The sequence below is a fragment of the Hemiscyllium ocellatum genome, chromosome 47, assembly GCF_020745735.1.
Source record: "Hemiscyllium ocellatum isolate sHemOce1 chromosome 47, sHemOce1.pat.X.cur, whole genome shotgun sequence".
NCBI classification, from domain to species: domain Eukaryota; kingdom Metazoa; phylum Chordata; class Chondrichthyes; order Orectolobiformes; family Hemiscylliidae; genus Hemiscyllium; species Hemiscyllium ocellatum.
Window position 1 is genome coordinate 8,453,002 of NC_083447.1, and position 22,131 is coordinate 8,475,132.

The following is a 22,131-nucleotide window of genomic DNA, read 5'->3' on the forward strand; positions in this document are numbered from 1 at the left end:
CCAATCCCAGCACAGCTCCAGCCCCATTCCCAGCTCCAATCCCAGTCCCAATCCCAGCACAGCTCCAGCTCCAGCCCCATTCCCAGCCCCAATTCCAGCTCCAACCCCAATCCCAGCACAGCTCCAGCCTCAATCCCAGTCCCAATCCCAGCACAGCTTCTCCAGCTCCAGCCCCAGTCTCAGTCCCAGGAGCGACCGCCTCTGGCCGAAGGGGGGCGCTGGCGGTTTCGAAACGCGTTTTCGCCGCCGGGGCCTGCGGGGCCGCCGTCCGGGACGGAGGCGCATGCGCGGCGGTGAGTTCGCCGGCGCTTCTGGAAGTTTCGGCGCGATGGATTTCGAGGGAGGGAGCGGGGGGCCCGGCTTCGTGGGAATCCGCTTCTGTCAGGAATGGTGAGGCCCCGGGGGGGGGGGGGGTAAAAAACATTCACAACCCCCACCCGACCATCCCCCACTCACCATCCCCCCACCCCCTCACCATCCCCCCACCCCCTCACCATCCCCCCACCCCCCTCACCATCCCCCCCCTCCCATCCCCCCCACCCCCTCACCATCCCCCACCCCCCTCACCATCCCCCACCCCCCCTCTCCACCCCCCCCCTCACCATCCCCCCCTCTCCATCCCCCCACCCCCTCACCATCCCCCACCCCCCTCACCATCCCCCCTCACCATCCCCCTCACCATCCCCCACCCCCCCTCTCCACCCCCCCTCTCCACCCCCCTCTCCATCCCCCCTCTCCATCCCCCACCACCCTCACCATCCCCCACCACCCTCACCATCCCCCCACCCCCCCTCACCATCCCCCCACCCCCCCTCACACCATCCCCCCACCCCCCTCACCCATCCCCCCCCCCCCCCTCACCATCCCCCCACCCCCCCCCCTCACCATCCCCCACCCCCCCCCTCACCATCCCCCTTCACCACCCCTCCATCCCCCCTCACCACCCCCCTCCATCCCCCCTCACCACCCCCCTCCATCCCCCCTCACCACCCCCCTCCATCCCCCCTCACCACCCCCCTCCATCCCCCCTCACCACCCCCCTCCACCCTCCCCTCACCATCCCCCACCCCCCCACCATCCCCCACCCCCCTCACCATCCCCCCACCCCCCTCCATCCCCCCTCACCACCCCCCTCCACCATCCCCCACCCTCCCCTCACCTTCCCCCTCCATCCCCCCCTCACCACCCCCCTCCACCCTCCCCTCACCATCCCCCACCCCCCTCACCATCCCCCACCCCCCCTCACTTTCCCCCCACCCCCCCTCCACCCCCCCTCACCACCCCCCTCCACCATCCCCCACCATCCCCTCACCTTCCCCCTCCATCCCCCCTCACCATCCCCCACCCCCCTCCACCATCCCCCACCATCCCCTCACCTTCCCCCTCCATCCCCCCTCACCACCCCCCACCCCCCTCACCATCCCCCACCCCCTCACCATCCCCCCACCCCCTCACCATCACTAACCCCTCGCCATCACCCCTCGCCATCCCCCCTCGCCATCACCCCCCCACCACCCCTCACCGCCACCCCTCCACCTCCCCTCGCCAACCCCCCCACCATCCCTCACCGCCACCCCCCTCACCTCCCCTCGCCAACCCCCCACCTCCCCTCGCCACTCACCACCACCCCCACATCCCCTCACCACCCCCCTCACCCCTCACCATCCCTCACCTTCCCTCACCATCCCCCACCCCACCCCCCTCGCCCCCACCCCCCTCGCCACCACCCCCCCGCCACCACCCCCACCATCTCCTACTCCCCCTCGCCACCACCCCCACCATCTCCTACTCCTCCTCGCCATCCCCCACTCCCCATCACCCCCACCTCACCATCGCCCACCCCCCTTTATTATCCCCTATCCACTTCATCTTCCCATCCCCCTCCTTCGTCGGCCTCCATCCCCCTGGTTCGTCACCCCTCCATCTCCCAACTTCGTCACCCCTCCATCCCCCTGGTTCGTCACCCCGCCGTCCCCCTCCTTCGTCGCCCGCCCGTTCCCCCTCCTTCACCGCCCGCCCGTCCCCTTCCTTCGCCCCTCCTTCGTCGCGCCCCCTGGCAGCAGGGTTGGGAAATTGTTTTTAGGTATTGTAATCTTTTTGTCTGTTATTTTCTAAGCATGATTTTTTTTCTTGTGTTAGTAATAATATGCTGTATCCAAAGGAAGATAAAGAAAACCGGATCCTGCTTTATGCGGTGAGTTTTTAAAGTGATTGATTTATTTGGGAATCTCAGTTTTGCTGAGATCAGCTTTCAGGAGCAAAAGTATCAACACGATATAGGCAGGTGATACAAAGGACCAAAATGGTAGATGTTGGATTAACTAACAAATGGGATGTGAGATGATAATGGGATGGGTTTGATGGAGGTGGAATGTTGTTAAGGTGAGGTGGGGGGGTGGGTTAATATGGACCGGACCGGGTAGGCAATGGAAGAATCATCAGCTTTGACCAAAAAATGTGGCAGAGCTGATGATGTGAAATACCTGAATTCAGTGGGTTCTGAAGGTAAAGAGCCCATTGAAAGATGAAGTATTGCTGCTGGAGCTTGGTTGTGCTGGCCCTTACACTATTCCACATTTTTATCAGGTGGTGTGCTACGTTGTAGTTGCATTCCCTGGTATGTATAAGGGACTGTTTGCAATTGGTCCCACCCCAGGGAAAGGTGCTTCTGCAGGTTGTTGTATTTACATAAAGTACTTGATGTGAAGGAGGAGAATCCAGTCACACATTGGTGCATCCAGAGATATTTCTGCTGCTGCAGGGGAAGGATTGGAAAAGGGAGATGATGGACAAAATAAGTGTCGTGTAAACAAAATACCCAGCTTCTCAGGATTCTACCACCCTTTGTGTATACAAGTGCTTCTTAACTTCTCTCCTAAGTGATCCGGTCCTAATTCACAGACGGTTTCTCTATTTGGAGATTCCAGAACTTGGGAAATAGTCTGTGAATTAGGGCCAGGCTGCTTATCTTTTTTTCTTGTTAATATCACAAAGACTTCAATCAGATCGCCCTTAAACATTTAGATTCAAGAAAGAACAGACCTCATTTGGGTTTTGTTTTAAGTGTATTCCTTGAAGTCTAGGTATCATTCTTTTAAACCTATATTGAATTCTCTCCAAGGCCAATCTTTCCTGCCAAAGTCACACATCTGCGCTCAGTATTCAATGTAGGGTCTATAGGGTTTTGTACATTTTCAGCATAACTTCTGCATCCTGGTCCTCCACTCCTGTAGATATAAAGACCAGCATTCCATTAGCTTTCATGATTGTTTTCTGTACCAGTTTGTGACATTTTAAAAATCTATGCATCTGAGCCCCAAAGTGTCTCGTTCATTCACTGTATTTAACTTCATACCATCTAGTAAGTACACTGATCTATCCTTTCTTGATCCAAAATAGATAACCTCTCATTTGCTTAAATTAAACTGCATCTGTTACGGTTTTGCTCATTCACTTGGTATAAAATTATAAAGAGCAATTGATAGACTATCATCAGTACCGTTATCTACATTGCCGCCTAACTTTGTGTCATCAGCTAATTTGGGTATGTGACTTTCTGTGCCATTATCCAAGATGTGAAGAAATAATGTGAATAATTGAGACCCTAACAGATCCTTTTGGCACACTACTGGTCACACTCTAACAAGTTGGGTACAGGTATCCTCCCTCTGTTATCTGAAAGTAGAGCGTTCTTATGAAATCTTTTGTTCGCCAAAATGGCATGAAGCGAAAATACATTAATTTATATGGGACAAGTTTGACCTCTTCTCGTAAAAGCAAAAGTCCTCTTCGTATTAGTGAAAACAGGTACTAATGTCGGTCTTTCATAAAAGGGAAGTGGCGTAAAGCGAACTTTCGAACAGCCTCCTCAGTTATCTCGATTTCCCCATTATCCCTACTCTGTCACCTGTCATGTCAGTATTTTGCCCTCAATCTCATAGCCATTAGTTAAAAGTCTTTATGTGGGATTTTTTATCAAATGTCTTCTGGAAGTACATATGAACGATGTAGACATTCTCCTGTCCTCAATCACCACCTCACAAAATTCAATGAGGTTTTGCTGGGCATGACCTTTCTGTCATTAATCCATGATTAACTAAATGTGTTCCAGATATGCAGTTACTCCCAATAATTTCCTCACCATAGATATCAGGCTAACTGATCTGTAATTACCTAATTTTCCTATTTCATCATGATGGGCTGGATAGCCTTCTGTCCTGTAATAATTCTGTGAAGCAACTGCAACTGGCAGTATTAAATTTCTGTAGTATTGAAGAGTAATCGTTCAAACTATAAATGAAAGAAACTGGATTGTGTTGGCTCCACTGTTGACAACAGTGACTTTAGCTGCCTGGGCCTTAAACTCTTCGCTCTTGCCTTCCCTCTTCCCTTTTTCCCCTCTTCTTCCTGCTTTCTCCTCTCTCCCTCCCCTCCTCTCACTTCTGCCCCCTTCTCTTCCCTCTTCTCACGTCTTCTGTCTTCTCCCTGCCTGCTTCTTACCACACCTTCTCCACCCTCATTCTCCCCCCTTCTGCCACGCCCTTCCCCTCCCCTGCTTCTCTCTTGTTCCTCCCCCTCCCTCCTGTCCCCATCCCCGTCCCCCACTTTTGTTTTTTGTTCACACTCCATTTCAAATACTCCTTAAGGTTTGTCTTTTTGAACAACGTTTTGATCATCTGTCCCAATATCTTCTCTGACAAATTTTGAGTTAACTGTCCCGTGAAGTACTTTGGAAGGGTTTATATTGTTCAAGGTGCTACGTAGTTTCATGTTACAGTTATGGGAATAAATGACAGTAATCTGTTGCCAGGTTCATTTCTCAAGTAGTCATGGCTGCTTTTAGTTTCTGACAAATCTTGCTGTTTGTATTCAGGAGTGCAGACCAACTGTGGGAGAGCTGAAGTTTACAAAGTGTAATTGTGATGCAATTAACGAGGTTTTTTTTAACTGTGTGGCTGGTGGAGAACTAGAAGAAAGGAAATCCCTGGAGTCTGTGCATGGATTTATGTAAAAGCAGCAGAGCTTGTCATTTAAGTTGACAACTTGTCTGAACAACAGAGAAATGTGTTTGTAAGCAAAAAAAAACGCTGAAATATTTTGTAGCTGGTGTTGGATAGAGACAAACTGATTAAATCCCTTGACTGTTGAACATGCAAAGTGTAATCTGCAATGTTGCACAACTCTAAGTTTACTGTTGGTGAAATGCTAGTCTGTATGACACATACAAAAGCACTTAAACCTTAGAATTGCATGGGTTTAATTCATGGGTTGAGGGCGTTGCTGGCTAGACCAGCAGTTATTGCCCATCCCTAATTGCCCAGAGGGCAGTTAAGAGTCAACCACATTGTTGTGGGTCTGGAGTCACATGTAGGCCAGACCAGGTAAGGATGGCAGTCTCCTTCCCTAAAGGACATTAGTGCATCAGATGGGTTTTTACTGAGAATCAACAATGGTTTTGTGGTCATCATTAGACATTTAATTTCAGATTTTTATTGAATTTGAATTGTACCATCTGCCATTACAGGATTCAAACCCAGATTGCCAGAACATTTACCCGGGTTTCTGGATTAATAGTCCAGCGATATTACCACCAGATGATTAATGTTTTGATGTTTTAGATTACTGACTGAAAATGGGGTGAATGGTTCCTACATTCACTGGCCTGGGGCAGACTTCCGACAGAGTGGGGTTGCAAGATTAAATTTTAGGGTTGCAAAGTCCAAGAACGAAGTGGTGGCCATCAAACTGGATCGCTTTGAATAAATTGTACTTTTCTGGCAAATTGTGCCAAGCTTGTGGCTGATTTTGTGACATCCGGGGAATCCCATCTCTGTTTTGTGCGTCAGATTTGATTCAGCGATGATTGCCACACATCCCAAGGGAGAGGATTTAAAACCCTAGCCACGGCTGCTGCCACGCTGATAGGTGTGCCCCCACCCCACACGCGCACACAAACCCCTACCTTACCAAACTTGTAAAATGGGATCACAGTGAGAAAATGTTTGGGACATAAAGACATTGCCCGGTGTTACACTAGCCCAGACAATGAAGAATGCTTCAGCGGTCTATGCTGAATCATCTGATCTGTTCATGAGCTGCACTGGTTATCAGTGCCTCTACATTTCTGAATTCCCAAACTCTGGGCTTCCCTGCAGAATGAATGGGAAATTGAAGATGTAAACACTTGAACCAGAAGCTTGTTCTCATCTAATCAGGGCCTGTATTAAAATGTAAATTGCTTAAAATATTCTGGAGATCTGGCAGCATCAGTGGGGAGAAACACTAAGCTAATATTTCAGGACAAACACCGAATGCTGGAAACACCCAGCTGTGGCAGCATCACTGGAGAGAGAATCAGAGTTAACGTTTCAAGTCCATATAAAGAACTACAGCTATTTTTTCATGATCTGTGTGACCAGGCTCTAATTTAAATGCTATACGTTTAAATTTCAGTGTCGAAACTGTGACTACCAACAAGAAGCTGATAACAGCTGTATCTATGTCAACAAAATCACGCATGAAGTGGAGTAAGTAGCATGTGTCTGCTGTGTGTGATGTTAAGCAGTGCATCATTGTAACGGAGGCTGGCAATTAAGTTGTAAGTGTACCACGGAGAAGCTAGCTACATGCAGGACTTTGAATAAATTGTATTCAACAGACACGAATTATTGAGAGTGATTAGATTAAATTCCCTACAGTGTGGAAACAGGCCTTTTGGCCCAACAAGTCCACCCAGACCCATTCCCGTGCATTTTACCCCTGACTAATGTACCGAGCACAATGGGCAATTTATCATGGCCAGTCCACCTGACCTGCACATCTTTGGACTGTTGGAAGAAACTGGAGCACCCAGAGGAAACCCACATGGAGAGAAGGTGCAAACTCCATGCAGACAGGCACCCGCAGCTGGAATTGAACCCAGGTTTCTGGCGCTGTGAGGCAGCAGTACTAACCACTGTGCCACCCCACCCCACTGTGGTTCTTCCCATTTCTAGTGGCTCTCTGCGGTCCTGAACCGTGCAGACCAATATTTGCTGAGTGACCTTATTTCAGTCTTTACCTAGTGCTGTGCGTTAGAGAACATAAAGTTGATCTGATTGCTGCCCCATGGACTTGGTGGAAGGTCTCTAAGTACAGGAGCAGAAACAAGAGTGTGTGAAACTGATTCTCGAACTCACTACACCATTTGAATAAAATTTTAGCTGATTTTAATCTTGATGTGGCTTGAGTCTAATAAACTTGTCCAAATATCTACTGGTCTCAAGCTTGAACTTAGTTACCAATTGAGCATCCACAGCTCTCTGGGGAAAAGAATTGCAAAGATTCTCAAACTCAATGCAGAAATCTTGCCCCATCCGAGTCACAAATGGCCCGCTCTTATTCTCTGAAACAAAGCTCTAAACTTCCAGCCAGACCACTCATCCCAGGAATCAATTTTATATTTTGATTGCATTGCATTTTAAGTAATGTGTGTCATTCCTTGGATATGGAGATCAAAACTACACAGTACTCGAGGCATCATCTCTTTAAAGTTTGTGTGCTTCAAGTCAGGATAGAACAGGTGTTCCTGTGTTGGCATCTTGATGCATAAACACCTTCCACACAGAGATTTGACTCTTTTGGTGATGTACTGGAGGATCACTAAGATGTGGCTACTTGGAATCCTCACCTTAAGAAAACCTGTTTCTGTAACCGTTTAATGACCATATAAGGATAATCCATTTAATTTTTTTTATATCCAAAAATATCTTCGTCAGCCCAGGAAAAAAAAATGATAAGTTTCTAACAAGTGATACACGGTCTAAAAGCTAGGTGATTTTTGCAAAGAACCATTTAGCAAAATATTGTAACGTTGGTAGTTTTTCATAAGAGATTCTCGGTGACCTGTACTGAGATATTGGTCTGGATTTTGTTGTTTTCAGTGAAACATTGGCACTCACTGCTGGGTTTGAAAGAACTTCCCCAGGCAAATCCAGAATCTCTACACTGTGGTTTCCTCCCATCCCCACCTGCTGTATAAATCTAGCACCAAGTCAAGGCCACCTCTAACAGCTGTGCTGTGAACAACCAATCACATTGCATTATTCTCACAGACAGTGAGGGAATTTGAAAGCGCTTGAGCTTCTTTGCTTAAAATATGAATAATTCAGCCAGTAAAATAAATGATTGAATTAAGAGGAAAGATTAATAATGAAGATAATCGATGCAGATTATTTTTCCCGAGTCAAGCAGTTTGACATCCCTGGACAAACGTTACTATTTAGGGCCAGAGGGGTGTTTAATAGTAATTTGAACTGAGTGCGTTTTAAAAAAAAACCCAGCTACTCTTCATTCGACACTGTTAGAGTTTTTTATAATGAGAACAAGAGTGTAGCAGCTGAACTTCTGTCTTCAGTTCAGCGTTTTCCAGTTGATCGCTGTCTGGGGGGGGCTCAGAGGGTGCTTGCTTTGAAGGAATGTCGAATTATGACAGCAATTCCCAAATTTCCTGGTTTCTGCTCACGTATGGACTCCAGAAGTTGCAATCAGCTTCAGTGGTGTAACAGCAACGATTGTTGTGACACTCATCACCATTGGTCCAATGGCCTTCAAGTTGAATTTCTTTTTGTTTTCCGATACATGGAATAGCTGATCTTGTATGTTTGAACTTTATACCAGTAACCGTTGCTCTGTTTTGTCCACAGCACCTACGTTGTTTTAATAAAGGTATCTTTGTTTTTCTTTCACAGTGAATTGACCCAAATCATAGCTGATGTGGCACAGGATCCCACACTGCCCAGAACAGAAGACCATCCCTGCCCAAAGCAAGTAGTACTGCAGCCTTGCCTTATTGTACAAAGATGTGGAGGTGCTAGTGTTGGATGGAATGGACAAAGTCGTTACAAGACACTAGGTTATAGACCAAGATCATTATTTAAAATCACGTGCTTTCAGAGCGCTGCACCTTTTTCAGGTGAAGTAAGAGGATGTACCTTCTTCTACTTCACCTGATGAAGAGACAGCGCTCAGAAAGCTTGTGATTTTAACTATACCTGTTGGACTATAACCTAGTGTCTTGTGACTTCAGACTTTACTTTACAAGAGTTCTCATACAGCCTAAATTTGTTGACTATCCAGTCTTGAGTTATCAGGAAGAAAGATGACATGTCTATATATTGACTGCACCATGCTCTCTAATACGCAACCATTCTCAATCGTTGATCATTGAGAACCTTTCTGATTATGAGAACATTCCTGATGAAGGGCTTATGCCTGAAAGGTCGATTCTCCTGCTGAAATGCTGCCTGACCTGCTGTGCTTTTCCAGCCCCATACTCTTGACACAGATCTCCAGCATCTGCAGTCCTCACTTTCTCCCATTGAGAACCTTTACCAACCGTGTTGTAGCAGGTCATGGTTTGGATCACACTTTCCTCTCTGTAGTAGATACGGAGCAGAGGTTCTTGTTTGGTGCGATAAGAGAAGACAAAGTCTATCTTATGAAAATGTCAGGTATATGACCTCCAATAGCACAGCAGTCAGGTGGCTTAGCTGACTCTGTGAATCATCCAAATCTTTCTCCAGTTGACTCAGATCTGACTGTCCTGTTGGAGCTAGTCAAAAAATAATAGTACCTAATCCCTAATTTCGACAGTGTGCCTCGGCTCCTTCTGCCTTGACTTGTGATATCTAATGCTGCAACATCTCACTGCCCTCTTCCATGTTGAGCCAGTCTTTAAACCTCATAATCCTTTCCATGATGATGACTACTTATTGCGCATTGTTTACCTTCTCCTAATCTCTACCCTCCTTCCGTAGGCAGATGTTAGCACCCTCAATTAGGAGTAATTCATTCTCACTATGATTGTTGTGAGCATTTAATGTCTTTTTCCTGAGAAATAGATGTTCTAACCAGAGCAGCTTGGATGTTATCCTGGATCCTGGAGCAGAGGCAGCCTCAGAAACTGGCATATCAGCCTGTGGCCTGAATGTGCAGCAGCAGCTGATGCATTGCAGAGAAAAAGCTTGAGGCATTTGCTGAGAGGAGCTGGAGCTGGGGACGGAGACTGACAGTCTGAGGCCAGTGAACCTTAGAGGGGTTTGGAATACTTGCGAAGCAGTACTCTAGCTGCCATTGCCATGAGATAGATAGGTAACGTCATTAACTGATACAGCACAGATGGTGGCCATTTAACCCATTGTGCTTATGCAGCTCTGTGTTGGGATTGTCCAGGTGATCTCCATGTCCCTCTCCCTAAACACGTGTCTTTCCCCATAGCTGTTTTCTCGCCTTCAATTATCCAGTTAATTCTTAACAGTTGCTCCTGAATCTGTTTCCAGCCCATGCAATGCATTCTTGGTCATAGGAGGTCTAGAATTGTTTTGCCAGTTACTCTGTTGTCTGTTTACTGACCCTCCTGGAAACAATTTCTCCTTAGTCTACCAAGACCCTTTGAACATCTCTATCAAATCCCCTGTTAGTACCTCAGACTGTAATGAGGGAACCTCTCTGCGTTTCCACTCCATATAACTGAGGTCCCTCAAGTGATATCATACAGTAAATCACCCTGTCCCTCCTTCCCAGGCCACAACACCCTACAGTGTATGGCTGAGCATTGGATGCAGCACTCCAGCTGAAGCCTAATATGAACTTTTAAGATTTTTGCATGTATTTGTGCTCTATCCCTCAGTTAAATCCAAGGATCCCAAGATTTTCTTTAGTGGTCTTCTGGATATCGAAGATTTGGGGGCATACAAGGTCTCTGTTACTGCACCCACTTTAAAATTGGACCATGTTGCTTCTCCTCATTGTTTCCAGAAAATGTATGCCTTCAATCAGTTTTGTATCAAAAATGATGAGGGGTCTAGAAAAATCAGAAAGGGAAAACCTGCTGCTGCTCATTAGGGGATTGAGAACAAGAGGCCACCGATTTAAACTTCTTATCAAAACAAGCAAAAGTGCCATGTGGTAAATCTTGTTTAAGCAGTGAGTGGGTACAGTCTGAAATGCACTGTCTTCAGTTCGCTTGAAATGCTCAAAAGGGAATTAAGGCTGTTATCTGAAAATGAACTGCGTGCATTGACAGATCAAGAGGAGAAGATGTAGGAATGGAACAAAGTGAATTGCTTGTGCAGGCTAGTGGGCTGAATGGTCTCCTCCTGCACTACAGCAGTTCTGAGATTGTGTGAAAATTCACCAGGCTGTCCACATTCTTCTGAAAGCTGTTAACAGCTGTTTTAAAATGTCGTTGCAGGTGTGGACACAAGGAAGCTGTGTTTTTCCAGTCACACAGTGCAAGAGCTGAGGTACAGACATTGAACCTGTTGGAGATATGCACGTAGTTGTGAAAAGCATGTATTCAAGCCACTTAATTCTACTGAATGTCATCAGTGATATGGATAATTGTGTTATCTATTAGAGGCACAGAACAAACGTTAGTTGTTTTCACTATTTGTCCTTTGGTAAAGAAAACTGAACTTTAATTTATCCTCTCTTTAAGATGTAAGGGAAGGGTGTTTAAACTTGTGAAAGTAGGTGTTGGCGTGCAGTGCTGCTTTGTTTACTGACCGTATTTTTTGTTTGCTGAGTGGGTTCTCTCAACACTCCTGCCAAGCCCAGTATCGAGCCGCCTGCAAGCTCCAGCAGCCATTGTAACCACTACTTAAACCTTCTGCTGCCTAGCTCGAAATGTGCACGTAGCTGTCTGCTTTGAAATGCCTTTGCGACAGTTTGTGCGTCTGAATGTGTAGCCAGGGAAAATAGGATAATGAACAGCCATGAATTACTCAGGGTGTGTGTGGGTTTTCTTTTGTTTTCTAAGTCATGGCACTGAATAGGTAACCTGGGTGATGAAAAGCTTTAAGTTTGACCCTTGATTGGAGTGCTATGGGAGTGTGACAATATGTTGTATTGGTTACAGACTCTCTGGAGAACCATAATTATTCGAAAGTGAGATCTCTGAGGATAACAAGGGTGTTGCTTCGTTAAAAAAAACTAATATGTGGATATGTAGTAAATCTTATGTTAAGTACAATAGGTGTACATAAGATTTAAGTATTCTTCAGTTTTAAAATGTAAAATCCAGGAAGCTTCCCTCAAAATATAGACAGTTCAACTGTTGTGTTTACGTGCCTATTAAGGTTTAGGTCAGGACTGTGACCTTGCTTTATGTACAACATTAACAGCGTTTATGGCTTTAAAAGGCTGAGAAACATATTAGAATGTAGGGAAACCCGACTGCCAGTTTGCCTCCACTTCTGCGAATGAGCCAAATGGTGTTTGTGACTCATCGGGGACAAAAGATTGAGTTTGAAGCACACATCTAATTGCAGCTACCGTTCCTCCCCGCTGCAGGATGCAATGAGGCTGTACTATGTGTGCACAGCACCACACTGCGGTCATCGCTGGACTGAGTGAGGAGGCTGTGTCAGCCCGTGAGACTTTGCTGTGTCGTTGTCAGACTGTACCACCTGTGACCTTTCTCAACAATCAGATTGTCAATTCATGGACAATGCAAAATTGAGTCAGAAAAATCAGCGTGTGGTAAAATGTTTATTTTTTTTTAATGCACTGACTGCTGATTTGTAAATACAGTAATAAATGTTTTAAAAAGTTGGAATTATGTTCTGTGAATCAGCATTTACTTAAGTGGTATCTATCAGTCCTGTTTCACGGAATCAAGAAAAACCACGTAGTATCTGAAGTGAATATACATCAGAGTTTATCTATTCTGACCCCTTGCCCCATACACACTGATGTTTCTCTTTGTCTTTATCTAGTTGTGTTAAATGATACAGTAAACTCCTGGGATTTTCTTTGTTACGTAGAGGCTCTCATATAAAAGTATGTCTCAGAGGAGCTTAAAAAATGATACGATGTACATTTTTCCACTTCTTTTGCTCTACTCTTTGGTGGCCTTGCCTTTAATTGTCTAGAGGCTTAAACTCTGCAAAACTTTCCTGAAACAAATTCTACTTCTCTTCATCTTTTGAGAAGCTCCTTAAAGCCTATCTTTTAAAGAAAACGTTTGTTCACTTCCTGCTATCTTGTTCTTTAGTTCTTTGCAGAAGGTTCACTGGATTGAAAACGTTAACTCTGCTTCCTCTCCCAGTGCTGCCAGACTTGCCGAGTATCTCCAGCTGTTTATGTTCTTGTTTCAGATCTTCAGCATCTGCAGTTCTTTGTTTTATTTTGCTCTTTAGCTCAAAGTCCATTTGTGTTTGATAAGCCCTCCTGTCAAATGCCTTGGCTCAATTTACTCCACAATAGCTGTATATAAATGAAAGCTGTTGCTGTGTCCCTACTTGTACTTGTATGAAACAGCAGTCTTATTCTGCTGCATTAATGTGTGCACCAATGTACATTTTAATGTCATTCTGCAGCCTGACTAACATGTTGCTGTTCTTTTCTGATGGACAGAGTTACCTAGTTACATCCACCCAATGCCAGCATCAGATTCTTCATTGATCCTCATGGACAGGATGGGAGAGAAGCAAACGTACTGATTTGTAGAGTCTGTGAATATTAGGTGGTCAGAGAACAGGATGTAAATGTTTTGGGTGATTTGTAGACAGCAGGATGGCTCAGTGATTAGCACTGCTGCCTCATAGCACTAGGGACTGGGTACAATTCCAACCTCGGGTAACTGTCTGTGTGGAGTTTGCACATTTTCCCAGTGTCTGTGTGGGTTTCCTCTGGGTGCTCCGATTTCCTCTTGCTATCCAAAGATGTGCAGGTTAAGTGGATTGGCCATGGTAAATTGCCCCATAGTACCCAGGGATGTGGATTAACCATAGGACATGCAGGGTTATAGGCATAGGGTGGGATGCTCTTCAGAAGGTTGGTGTAGACTCAAGGCCTACTTGCACATTGTAAGGATTCTATGATTTGGATGTGAATTGAAAAGTTTTCTGCCTGAGTCCACTCTGTGCATCTCATTTGTGTACCAACAAGCTGTGCTGCTCAATAGTACCTTAATTTTCTTTTCTGGAAAATGTACAGCCTCTAAACTGCAGTTTATGGGCTGCCAGTGGCTCTCTGGTACCCTGACCACTGTCTGAGTCTTTAACCTCAGCGAAGTTCCCCTTTGTCTTCACTCAGCATTCATATATTCATGTTCCCGACATTAGGAACATGCTTTGTTACAGTGAGATTATTTTCCCCCTCTCTAACTTGCTCTGCCTTACTGGAGTTCAGAACTATGGACAGCTAGAGGCTCCCACATATTCTCCACCACACGTCCAGGAATCTCTCCCAGTCTCGCTAGTCATCATTTGTATGTGTTGGAAAGATTTGCAGGTTGATGTGCATCCTATTTGGCCCTGTTGTGCGCACACATTTTCTTGGTCATTGAGTCCTAGAGTGGGATTCTAACTGGACCTCCTAAACTTGAGGCAAGTGCACTACCCACTGTGCCTCAGAACATTCCTTTCTCCTGTGCTTGCCCCTGAACTCATTTGGAGACATGCCTGTGTTTTATCACAATCAATCTGGCATCAAACTCAGGCCTGTGGGCAGCTCCGATCCTGTTGATGTTCCCTTCTGTCCTTTTATATTTTTTCTCTCGCCCCAATTTAAAATTGTTTGTCATCTCTTAATATGAAGTCTGTTTGATGCCAAACTACCGTCTGTTTCCCATTATCTTTTTTGAAAATTTATTCATTTTTGTGGGATGCGTGGTGTTGCTGGCTAGCCAGCATTTATTGCCCATCCCTAATTTCCCTAGCTGAAAGCAAACAAATTGTTTATCGACGCCATTGAGTTGGACAGTTCGGGTGATGAATCCTTCACTGCAGCTTAAAACTGAACTTGGAAATGCTCAGCAAGTTAATGGCCGCAGAGTCTATGGAGAGATGTATGGTTAGATTAGATAAAATTAGATTTAAAAAGTCACATCTGAAATTTTAACTCTGTTTTTCTCTCGCTGCAGATGCTCCTACACCTGGAATAAATTTTCTGTTATCATTTGAGATTTGCAATGTTCAATTAATATTTTTCAGTTCAGAAGTTGTTCAAACAATAAACAGTCTGTACTGAATAAAAACCGAAAGAACTGCAGACGCTGTAAATCAGAAACAAAAACGGAAATTGTTGGGAAAGCTCAGCAGGTGGGGAGCATCTGTGGAAAGAAATCAGAGTTAATCTTTTGTGTCAAGTGATGCCTCCTCCTCCTAGCTAACCTTCCCACCTTGTTAGATCAAGTATCACAGTGAACACCTCCAAATGACAAGTTTATTCCAGACACTTGAGCAGCTAATCTCGTTTCTTTCCTTTGGATTCTGAAGAGGCCATTTTTGCTCATTCTTAAGTGCTCTTGAACTGGGTATTTTGCTAAGCCGTTTTGGAGGATAATTAAGAGTCGACTCTTGGCTGTGAATCTGGAGTCACAGTCGGCTAGATGACACAAGGGGGCAGATTTCCTTCCCTAAAGAGCGTTAGTGAACCAGGTGGATTTTTTAAACAATATGTTGATGATCACCGTGACAGAGACCAGCTTTTATTTCCAGATTTATTCGTTTAATTTCTACCCGCTGCTATTCTGGGGTTCTGAAATGTGAGTCCCGTAATGTTACTACTTGCTAAGTGTGAAAGATAGCCTTTTCTGAAGGACTGCATTGATGATGCAGATGGGCCATTGCAGCAATCAGTGATGTTCCCCATAATTGAGACTACCTTTTAATTCCAGGCCACCTCACTGTGGTGAGATTTTGAACCCATGCTCTTAAGTTGTTTAGTGTTATTCTGACTGTCACCACCTCCATGTTAGTGACAATGTGTTCTGGTACCCTCCCCGCTACATTAAATCACAGTGATTTACTGAAACCAGAAAGAACTGCAGATGCCGGAATTCAGGGGCAAAAACAAATTGCTGAAAAAACTGGGGCGAAAGCAGGAAAATGGGGGCAAGAAGCATGTCAGCCATGATCGAATGGCGAACCATACTCGATGGGCCGAATGGCTTAATTCTGCTCCTAGAACTTATGAAGCAGGTCTGGCAGCATCTATGGAGAGAAATCTCCACGGGTGATTTACTGGTGATGGTTAATAGATGGAAAAATGCCAAAGCGACTGAGGGGGACAAAGCTAGTCTGCGTAAGAGCACTTCTGGATATAAAAAGAATTGTAGGAAAAAAAACTAGGACTTAAGCTTCCATGAAAAAAATAAGTGCACATAATTGGTTCCAAAACCAGTTTCAAGGAGTAGTGGAGTTCATCTCTGGTGTCCTTGCCAATATTTATCCCTCAGTCAACATAACTAAAAGCAGATGATTCTGTCAGCGCATTGCTGCTGTTTGTGGCATTTTGATCCTGCAAGTTGGTATCACATTGCCTATATTAGAACAATTGATGCATTTTAAAAGTTTTTCTTGGGCAACTTTTGGACGCTGCTCGTGATATCAGCTATCTCAGTGCTGCTGCTTTCTTGGCTGGTTTCTAGACAAAACGTGGGAAGAGAAGCATGTCTAATCTATCCTGGAATGACGTGCCTTGCTTGCGCAGGTACTTGCGCAGTAACGGGCTGGTTGGATGATGGTCCCTGATGTGGAGGAAATACGTGTCCCCTTGATTAGACGTAAAACCGCAGTCCTCACAGACGAAAATCTTGGAGCGCCGTTCCCGATAGGCATAGTTCTGGTGTATGCTGTGAATCTTTTTCAGGTGGGACTCCAAGGAACATCGCTGCGTGAATGCTTTCTCACACAGGTCGCACTTGTAGGGCCGGATACCTGTTTCAAGCGAAGGTGAGTTGATAAGTCCCCACCCCTCCAATGTGAGGAGATACCAGACACTACTAGAAAGAGCTTGCATTTATACAGCAACCTTTCACAAGGTTCATAGTTCCTTGAAAGTGGAGTCCCAGGTAGACAGTATAGTGAAGAAGTTTAGATTAGAGTGGTGCTGGAAAAGCACAGCAGATCAGGCAGTATCCAAGGAGCAGGAAAATCAACATATCAGGCAAAAGCCCCTCATTAGGAACCCTGCTGACTTGCTGTGCTTTTCCAGCACCACTCTAATCTAAACTCTGGTTTCCAGCATCTGCGGACCTCACTTTTGCCTAGGATAGTGAAAAAGGCATTTGATACACAAGGCTTTATTGGTCATTGCATTGAGTACAGGAGGTCATGTTGCAATTGTACAGGACATTAGGTAGGCCACTTTTGGAATACTACGTTCACCTCTGGTCTCCCTGCTGTAGGAAGGATGTTGAAAGGGTTCAGAAAAGATGTACGAGGATGTTGCCAGGTTTGGAGGATTTGAGCTATAGGGAGAGGCTGAATAGGCTGGGGCTGTTTTCCCTGGAGCATCAGAGGCTAATGGGGCAACCTTACAGGGGTTTATAAAATCATGGGCATGGATAGGGTGAATAGACAAGGTCTTTTCCCAGTGTAGGGAGGTTCAAAAGTAGGAGGGCTAAAGTTTAAGGTGAGAGGGGAAAGATTTTATGGGGCAAAGCTTTCACACAGGGGCTGATGGATGTATGGAATGAGCTGCCAAAGGAAGTGGTGTAGGCTGGTACAATGATAACATTTAACAGGCATCTGGATGGGCATACGAATAGGAAGGGTTTGGAACGATATGGGCCAAGTGCTGGCAAATGGGGCCAGCTCAGCTTAGAATATCTGGTCAGCATGGACGAGTTGGACCAAAGGGTCTGTATCTTTGCTGTACATCTCAGTGCCTCTAACTGGATATGCATCGAAGACATCTTAAAGCCAGTGTAGTCACCATTGTTTGAACATAGGAAGCATCCCCCCCAGGGGTCCCACAGGCTTCCTTAACTGGAAGGAATGACCTGCTCATCTACATTAGGTTTCATTTGAGTGATGCATTTTGGCTAAGGTATTGTGAAAATGCTTTGGCCTTGTCCCAATTCACATAAGATGTTGGAGCCTCAGTTTGGGTCTCAGCTAAAAAGCTATGCCTCCGATCCTGATTTTGTCCTTGAACAGGTCTTGGTTGCACAGAGATTCACGTGCAACGCCTCAACAGAGTTCCTCGCGCAGCACTGAGCGTGTGCGGCATTGCTGTTATCTTTTGGGATTTGACTCTTCTCTGTGAGGCCTGATGTACCTCCTCCCCCCCCCCCCCCCCCCCCCCCGCTGTACCTGTATGTGTTCGCATGTGCCTCTTCAGGTCAAACGTGTCGTTGAAGCCTTTTCCACAGAAGTTGCAGATGTGCCTCTTCACGGCACTGTGACACTTCAGGTGGCGGGTCAGCATGCGGTGTAACGGGAAGATCTTGCTGCAGGAGGAGCAGAGGAAATGGCCCTGGGTGTAGGCTGATTGCGCCTTGCAAAAAAACCCAAAAATTAATGGTTCAACAAGAGAGAATGACTTACAGCACAAAATCTAGTCCATGTTAATGTTGAGTCGCCTGTTGACCCCGTTTTGCTTAGAGCGTGCGGGAAGTTTTTTTTGGTGTGAGACCCCCTTTGAAAAATGTGTGTGACTGTCCCTTCTAAGCATTAACCTGTGCCTGGTTTCCACAGGAGACTTTTTTTGTTCTTTCATGGAATCATCTGGATGGGTATATGAACAGGAAGTGTTTAAAGGCATATGGGCCAAGTGCTGGCAAATGGGACTAATTCATAATCACACAAACACCAGGTTATAGTCCAACAGGTTTATTTAGAAGCACTAGCTTTCGGAGCATGGTTACTAGATCGGGAGTAGATTAGGTTAGGATATCTGGTTGGCATGGATGAGTTGGACTGATGGGTCTGTTTCCGTGCTGTAAGTCTCTATGACTCTGTGGCTGTGATCCTCACAGTGTGGAAAAAGGCCACACTGAACCTCCGAAGAGCATCCCACCCAATCCTCATAACCCTGCATTTCCCATGGCTGACCCACCTAACCTAACGCATCCCTGGACGTTATGGGGCAATTTCCCATGGCTAGTTCAATCTGCACATCTATGGACAGTGGGAGGAAACTGGAGTGCCCGGAGGAAACTAGAGTGCCCAGAGAGAACCCACGCAGACATGGGGAGAATGTGCAAACTCCACACTGACAGTCATAGAGATGTACAGCTCATCTGTGCTGACCCAGATATTCTAAATTAATCTAGTCCCACTTGGCCCATATCCCTCTAAACCTTTCCCTATTCAGTTATCCATCCAGATGCCTTTTAAATGTTGTCATTGTTCCAGCCTCCTGGTTCTGGACTCGCCCACTCCAGGAGAAAGACCTTGTCTATTTACCCTATGTGCCCCTCATGATTTTCTAAACCTCTATAAGGTCATTCCTCAACCTGAGGGTGGGGAAATGAACCCTGGATCCTGGTGTTGTGAGGCAGTAGTGCTAACCACTGAGCCACCACATTGATTTTGTAGGACTTGGGTGCCGTTGGCAAGACCAGCATTTGTTGCCTGACCCCAATTACCCTGGTTTGCTGGGCCCTTTGGAAGAATAAACCATAGTGTAATGGTCAACTAGGCGAAAGTGAGGACTGCAGATGCTGGAGAACAGAGTCAAGATGAGAGTCCTGCTCCTTGGATGCTGCCTGGCCTGTGCTATTCCAGCAACACTCTAATCTTGACTCATATTGTAATGGTATTTGGAATCGCATCTAGGCCAGGTTAGGCTGGCAGAATTTCTCCCTTAAAAAAGTATCAGTGAACAGATAGATTTTCACACCAATTGATGACAATTGTCTTGGTTACTATTATTGAGTCCAGCTTTATTTCATAGAACACAATGTAGAACAGTACAGGCCCTTTGCCCTCAATGTTGTACTGACCTTTTACCCTACTCCAGGATCAAACTAACCTACATACCCTACATTTTACACTCCATTTTTTAATGATAGTATTTCCTGAATTTAGTAATTGCATTTAAAAGTTGCTGTGCAGCCGTTTTCTCATAACAATAACCTGGGCGTCTGGATTACTAGTCTAGTGATATGACCCGCTGTGCCACCATCTCCCTCACTGTCTCTTTCATCCAACCCTATCTGTGTTGCTTTCTCCCTCATGTACTTCACTGGCTTATCCTTAAATAACATCGATGCTTTTTTTCCTTCAACCGTTTCATGTCACTGTGAGCTGATGTGATCTCTGGGGAAAAATGTTTCCCCTAAATGACTACATTATATTAATCAGAAACAGAAGTTGCTGGGGAAACTCAGCAGGTCTGGCTGCATCGGTGGGAGGGTAGCAGGGATGAGGCTGATTTTATTTTGGATTTGCCTCATTTCTACATTACATGTTGCATTCCTATTTCTTCTTACATGTAATAATTAAACTTCCCTGAGTAATGCAAACAAGTCTAGTTACATTGGTTTAGTTTAAAACATAACTTCATTGAACTTAGGAGAGAGGCATGTACAATGGAGGGGCTCGATTCTGAATTATAACCAACCAGGAAGCGCGTGAATAACATCCTCTATCCTGTCTGGAACCGTAACAAATTAGAGAGAGTGGTCATAATAATTTAAACTATGAAGATGTACCTTGGCTGTTTTCAGCACTGGCTGTACTTCAGGCTGATCTGTTTCATGGAATCCTTTATCAAATGATCTTTCCCATGCGTCCTTTCCACTCATTGTGTCACCTCGGTCAGGTAAACACTGCTGCCTGTCTAAACGTTCTGTGGATTGAATGAAATACTATCCATGTCAGATCACCGTTCTGTTAACGAGATGTCTTTCACGACTGGCATCAAGCCTACAGTTGGTTGTGATATAACGCGACAGTTCCGTTCCCATGAGATCCCACGTTATAAGAAAATAGCCGCACCATTTAAACCAATGGGGCAGGAATTGTTATAGCCAATATGGGTAAGGAAAGTTGGCGAATAATGGCTTAAATTCTTCAATCATATTATAGCCAGCTCGTGTTGAAGAAACGTGTGTCATGACAGAACCGACTATACTTCGAAACGAACATCATCATGCGATGGCCAGAATATTATTAAGCTGGACAGGGTTCAGAAGAGATTTACCAGGATGTTACCGGGAATGGAAGGATTGACAAAGGAGGAATTGCTGGAATAGCACAGCAGGGCTGGCAGCATCAGTGAAGAGAAACCAGAGTTAATGCTTCAGAGTGAACCAGGTTCTGGACCCGAAATGTTAACTCTGATTTCTCTTCACGGATGCTGCCAGACCTACTGAGCTTTTCCAGCAATTTCTGTTTTCAGTACTTTGTAAATAAGATGGTGCTGTGTGTGGTGACATTGCCCACTTTTCATTGTACTCCTGTACTTGAATAGATGTGACAATAAAACTTAATTCCAATACCATTCTACCCTGGTATCTACATCCTACAAAAACAGCCAGAGGGTAGGAAATTGTGGATTTGAATCCTCAAGCAGCTTGACCATGATTGTATTGACTTCCCAGCAGGACTGAAGGGCCAAATGGCCTACTCTGCTCCTAATTCCCATTTCTGGTGTGTCAGCCAATTATTAATCCCTCGCCCAGTAAAACTGTTCAATGTTTAACAACTATCTTGCTGTTTGTAGGGCTGTGTGCAAGGTGGAGCAGTGCTTACAATTCTGGCCTCCCTGGGATGGGAAGGGTATTATTAAATGGAGAGGCTTCAGAAAAGATTTACCTGGAAGGTTTGAGTTATAAGGAGGGGCTGGATGGGTTGGGACTTTTCTCATTGGAGCGTCGGAGGCTGAGGGGTGACCTTATAGAGGTTTATAAAATCATGAGGGGCATGGATAAGGTGAATGGAAGGTGACCTTTCACAAGTGTAGGGGAGTTCAAAACGAGGGGACAGAACTTTAAGATGAGAGGAGAAAGACATGAGGGGCAATCTTTTTACACAGAGTCGTTCGTGTGTGGGATGAACTTCCTGAGGATAGAATCCCTACAGTATGGAAACAGGCTATTTGGCCCATCAAGTCCACACTAACCCTCTGAAAAGCATCCCTCCTAGACACACCCCTTATCCTATATTTCCCATGGCCAATCCACCCTAACCTGCATGTTTTAGGAAATTGAAAGAAAACCAGAGTACCTGGAGGAAACTCAAGCGGACATGAGGAGAACGTGCAAACTCCACACACACAGTCGCTCGAGGCTGGAATTGAACCCAGGGTCCCTGGCGCTGTGAGGCAGCAGTGCTAGCCACTGTGCCACCCTAGAAACGTTGTTGCAGGTACACTTAACAACGTTTAAAAGACATTTGGATAAGTACATGA

General features: G+C 45.5%; 2 protein-coding genes across 2 annotated transcripts; one reads left to right on the forward strand and one right to left on the reverse strand.

Moving 5' to 3' along the window:
* The first annotated feature begins 299 nt into the window (after positions 1-299).
* On the forward strand, positions 300-12,598 carry polr2i (RNA polymerase II subunit I). The gene is made up of 6 exons (XM_060855919.1): positions 300-390; positions 2,140-2,194; positions 6,454-6,527; positions 8,730-8,804; positions 11,234-11,285; positions 12,334-12,598. The coding sequence occupies exons 1-6, from the start codon at positions 329-331 to the stop codon at positions 12,394-12,396; spliced, it is 381 nt and encodes a 126-aa protein (XP_060711902.1). The 5' UTR covers positions 300-328; the 3' UTR covers positions 12,397-12,598.
* Positions 12,599-16,413: 3,815 nt separating this feature from the next.
* On the reverse strand, positions 16,414-20,512 carry LOC132836622 (putative transcription factor Ovo-like 1). Its single transcript, XM_060856014.1, has 3 exons — positions 20,432-20,512; positions 18,087-18,270; positions 16,414-16,706 (listed from the first exon to the last, which is right to left on the reverse strand). Exons 2-3 carry the CDS (start codon positions 18,199-18,201, stop codon positions 16,414-16,416), a joined length of 408 nt encoding a protein of 135 aa, XP_060711997.1. The 5' UTR covers positions 18,202-18,270; positions 20,432-20,512.
* Between the last annotated feature and the right edge of the window lie 1,619 nt (positions 20,513-22,131).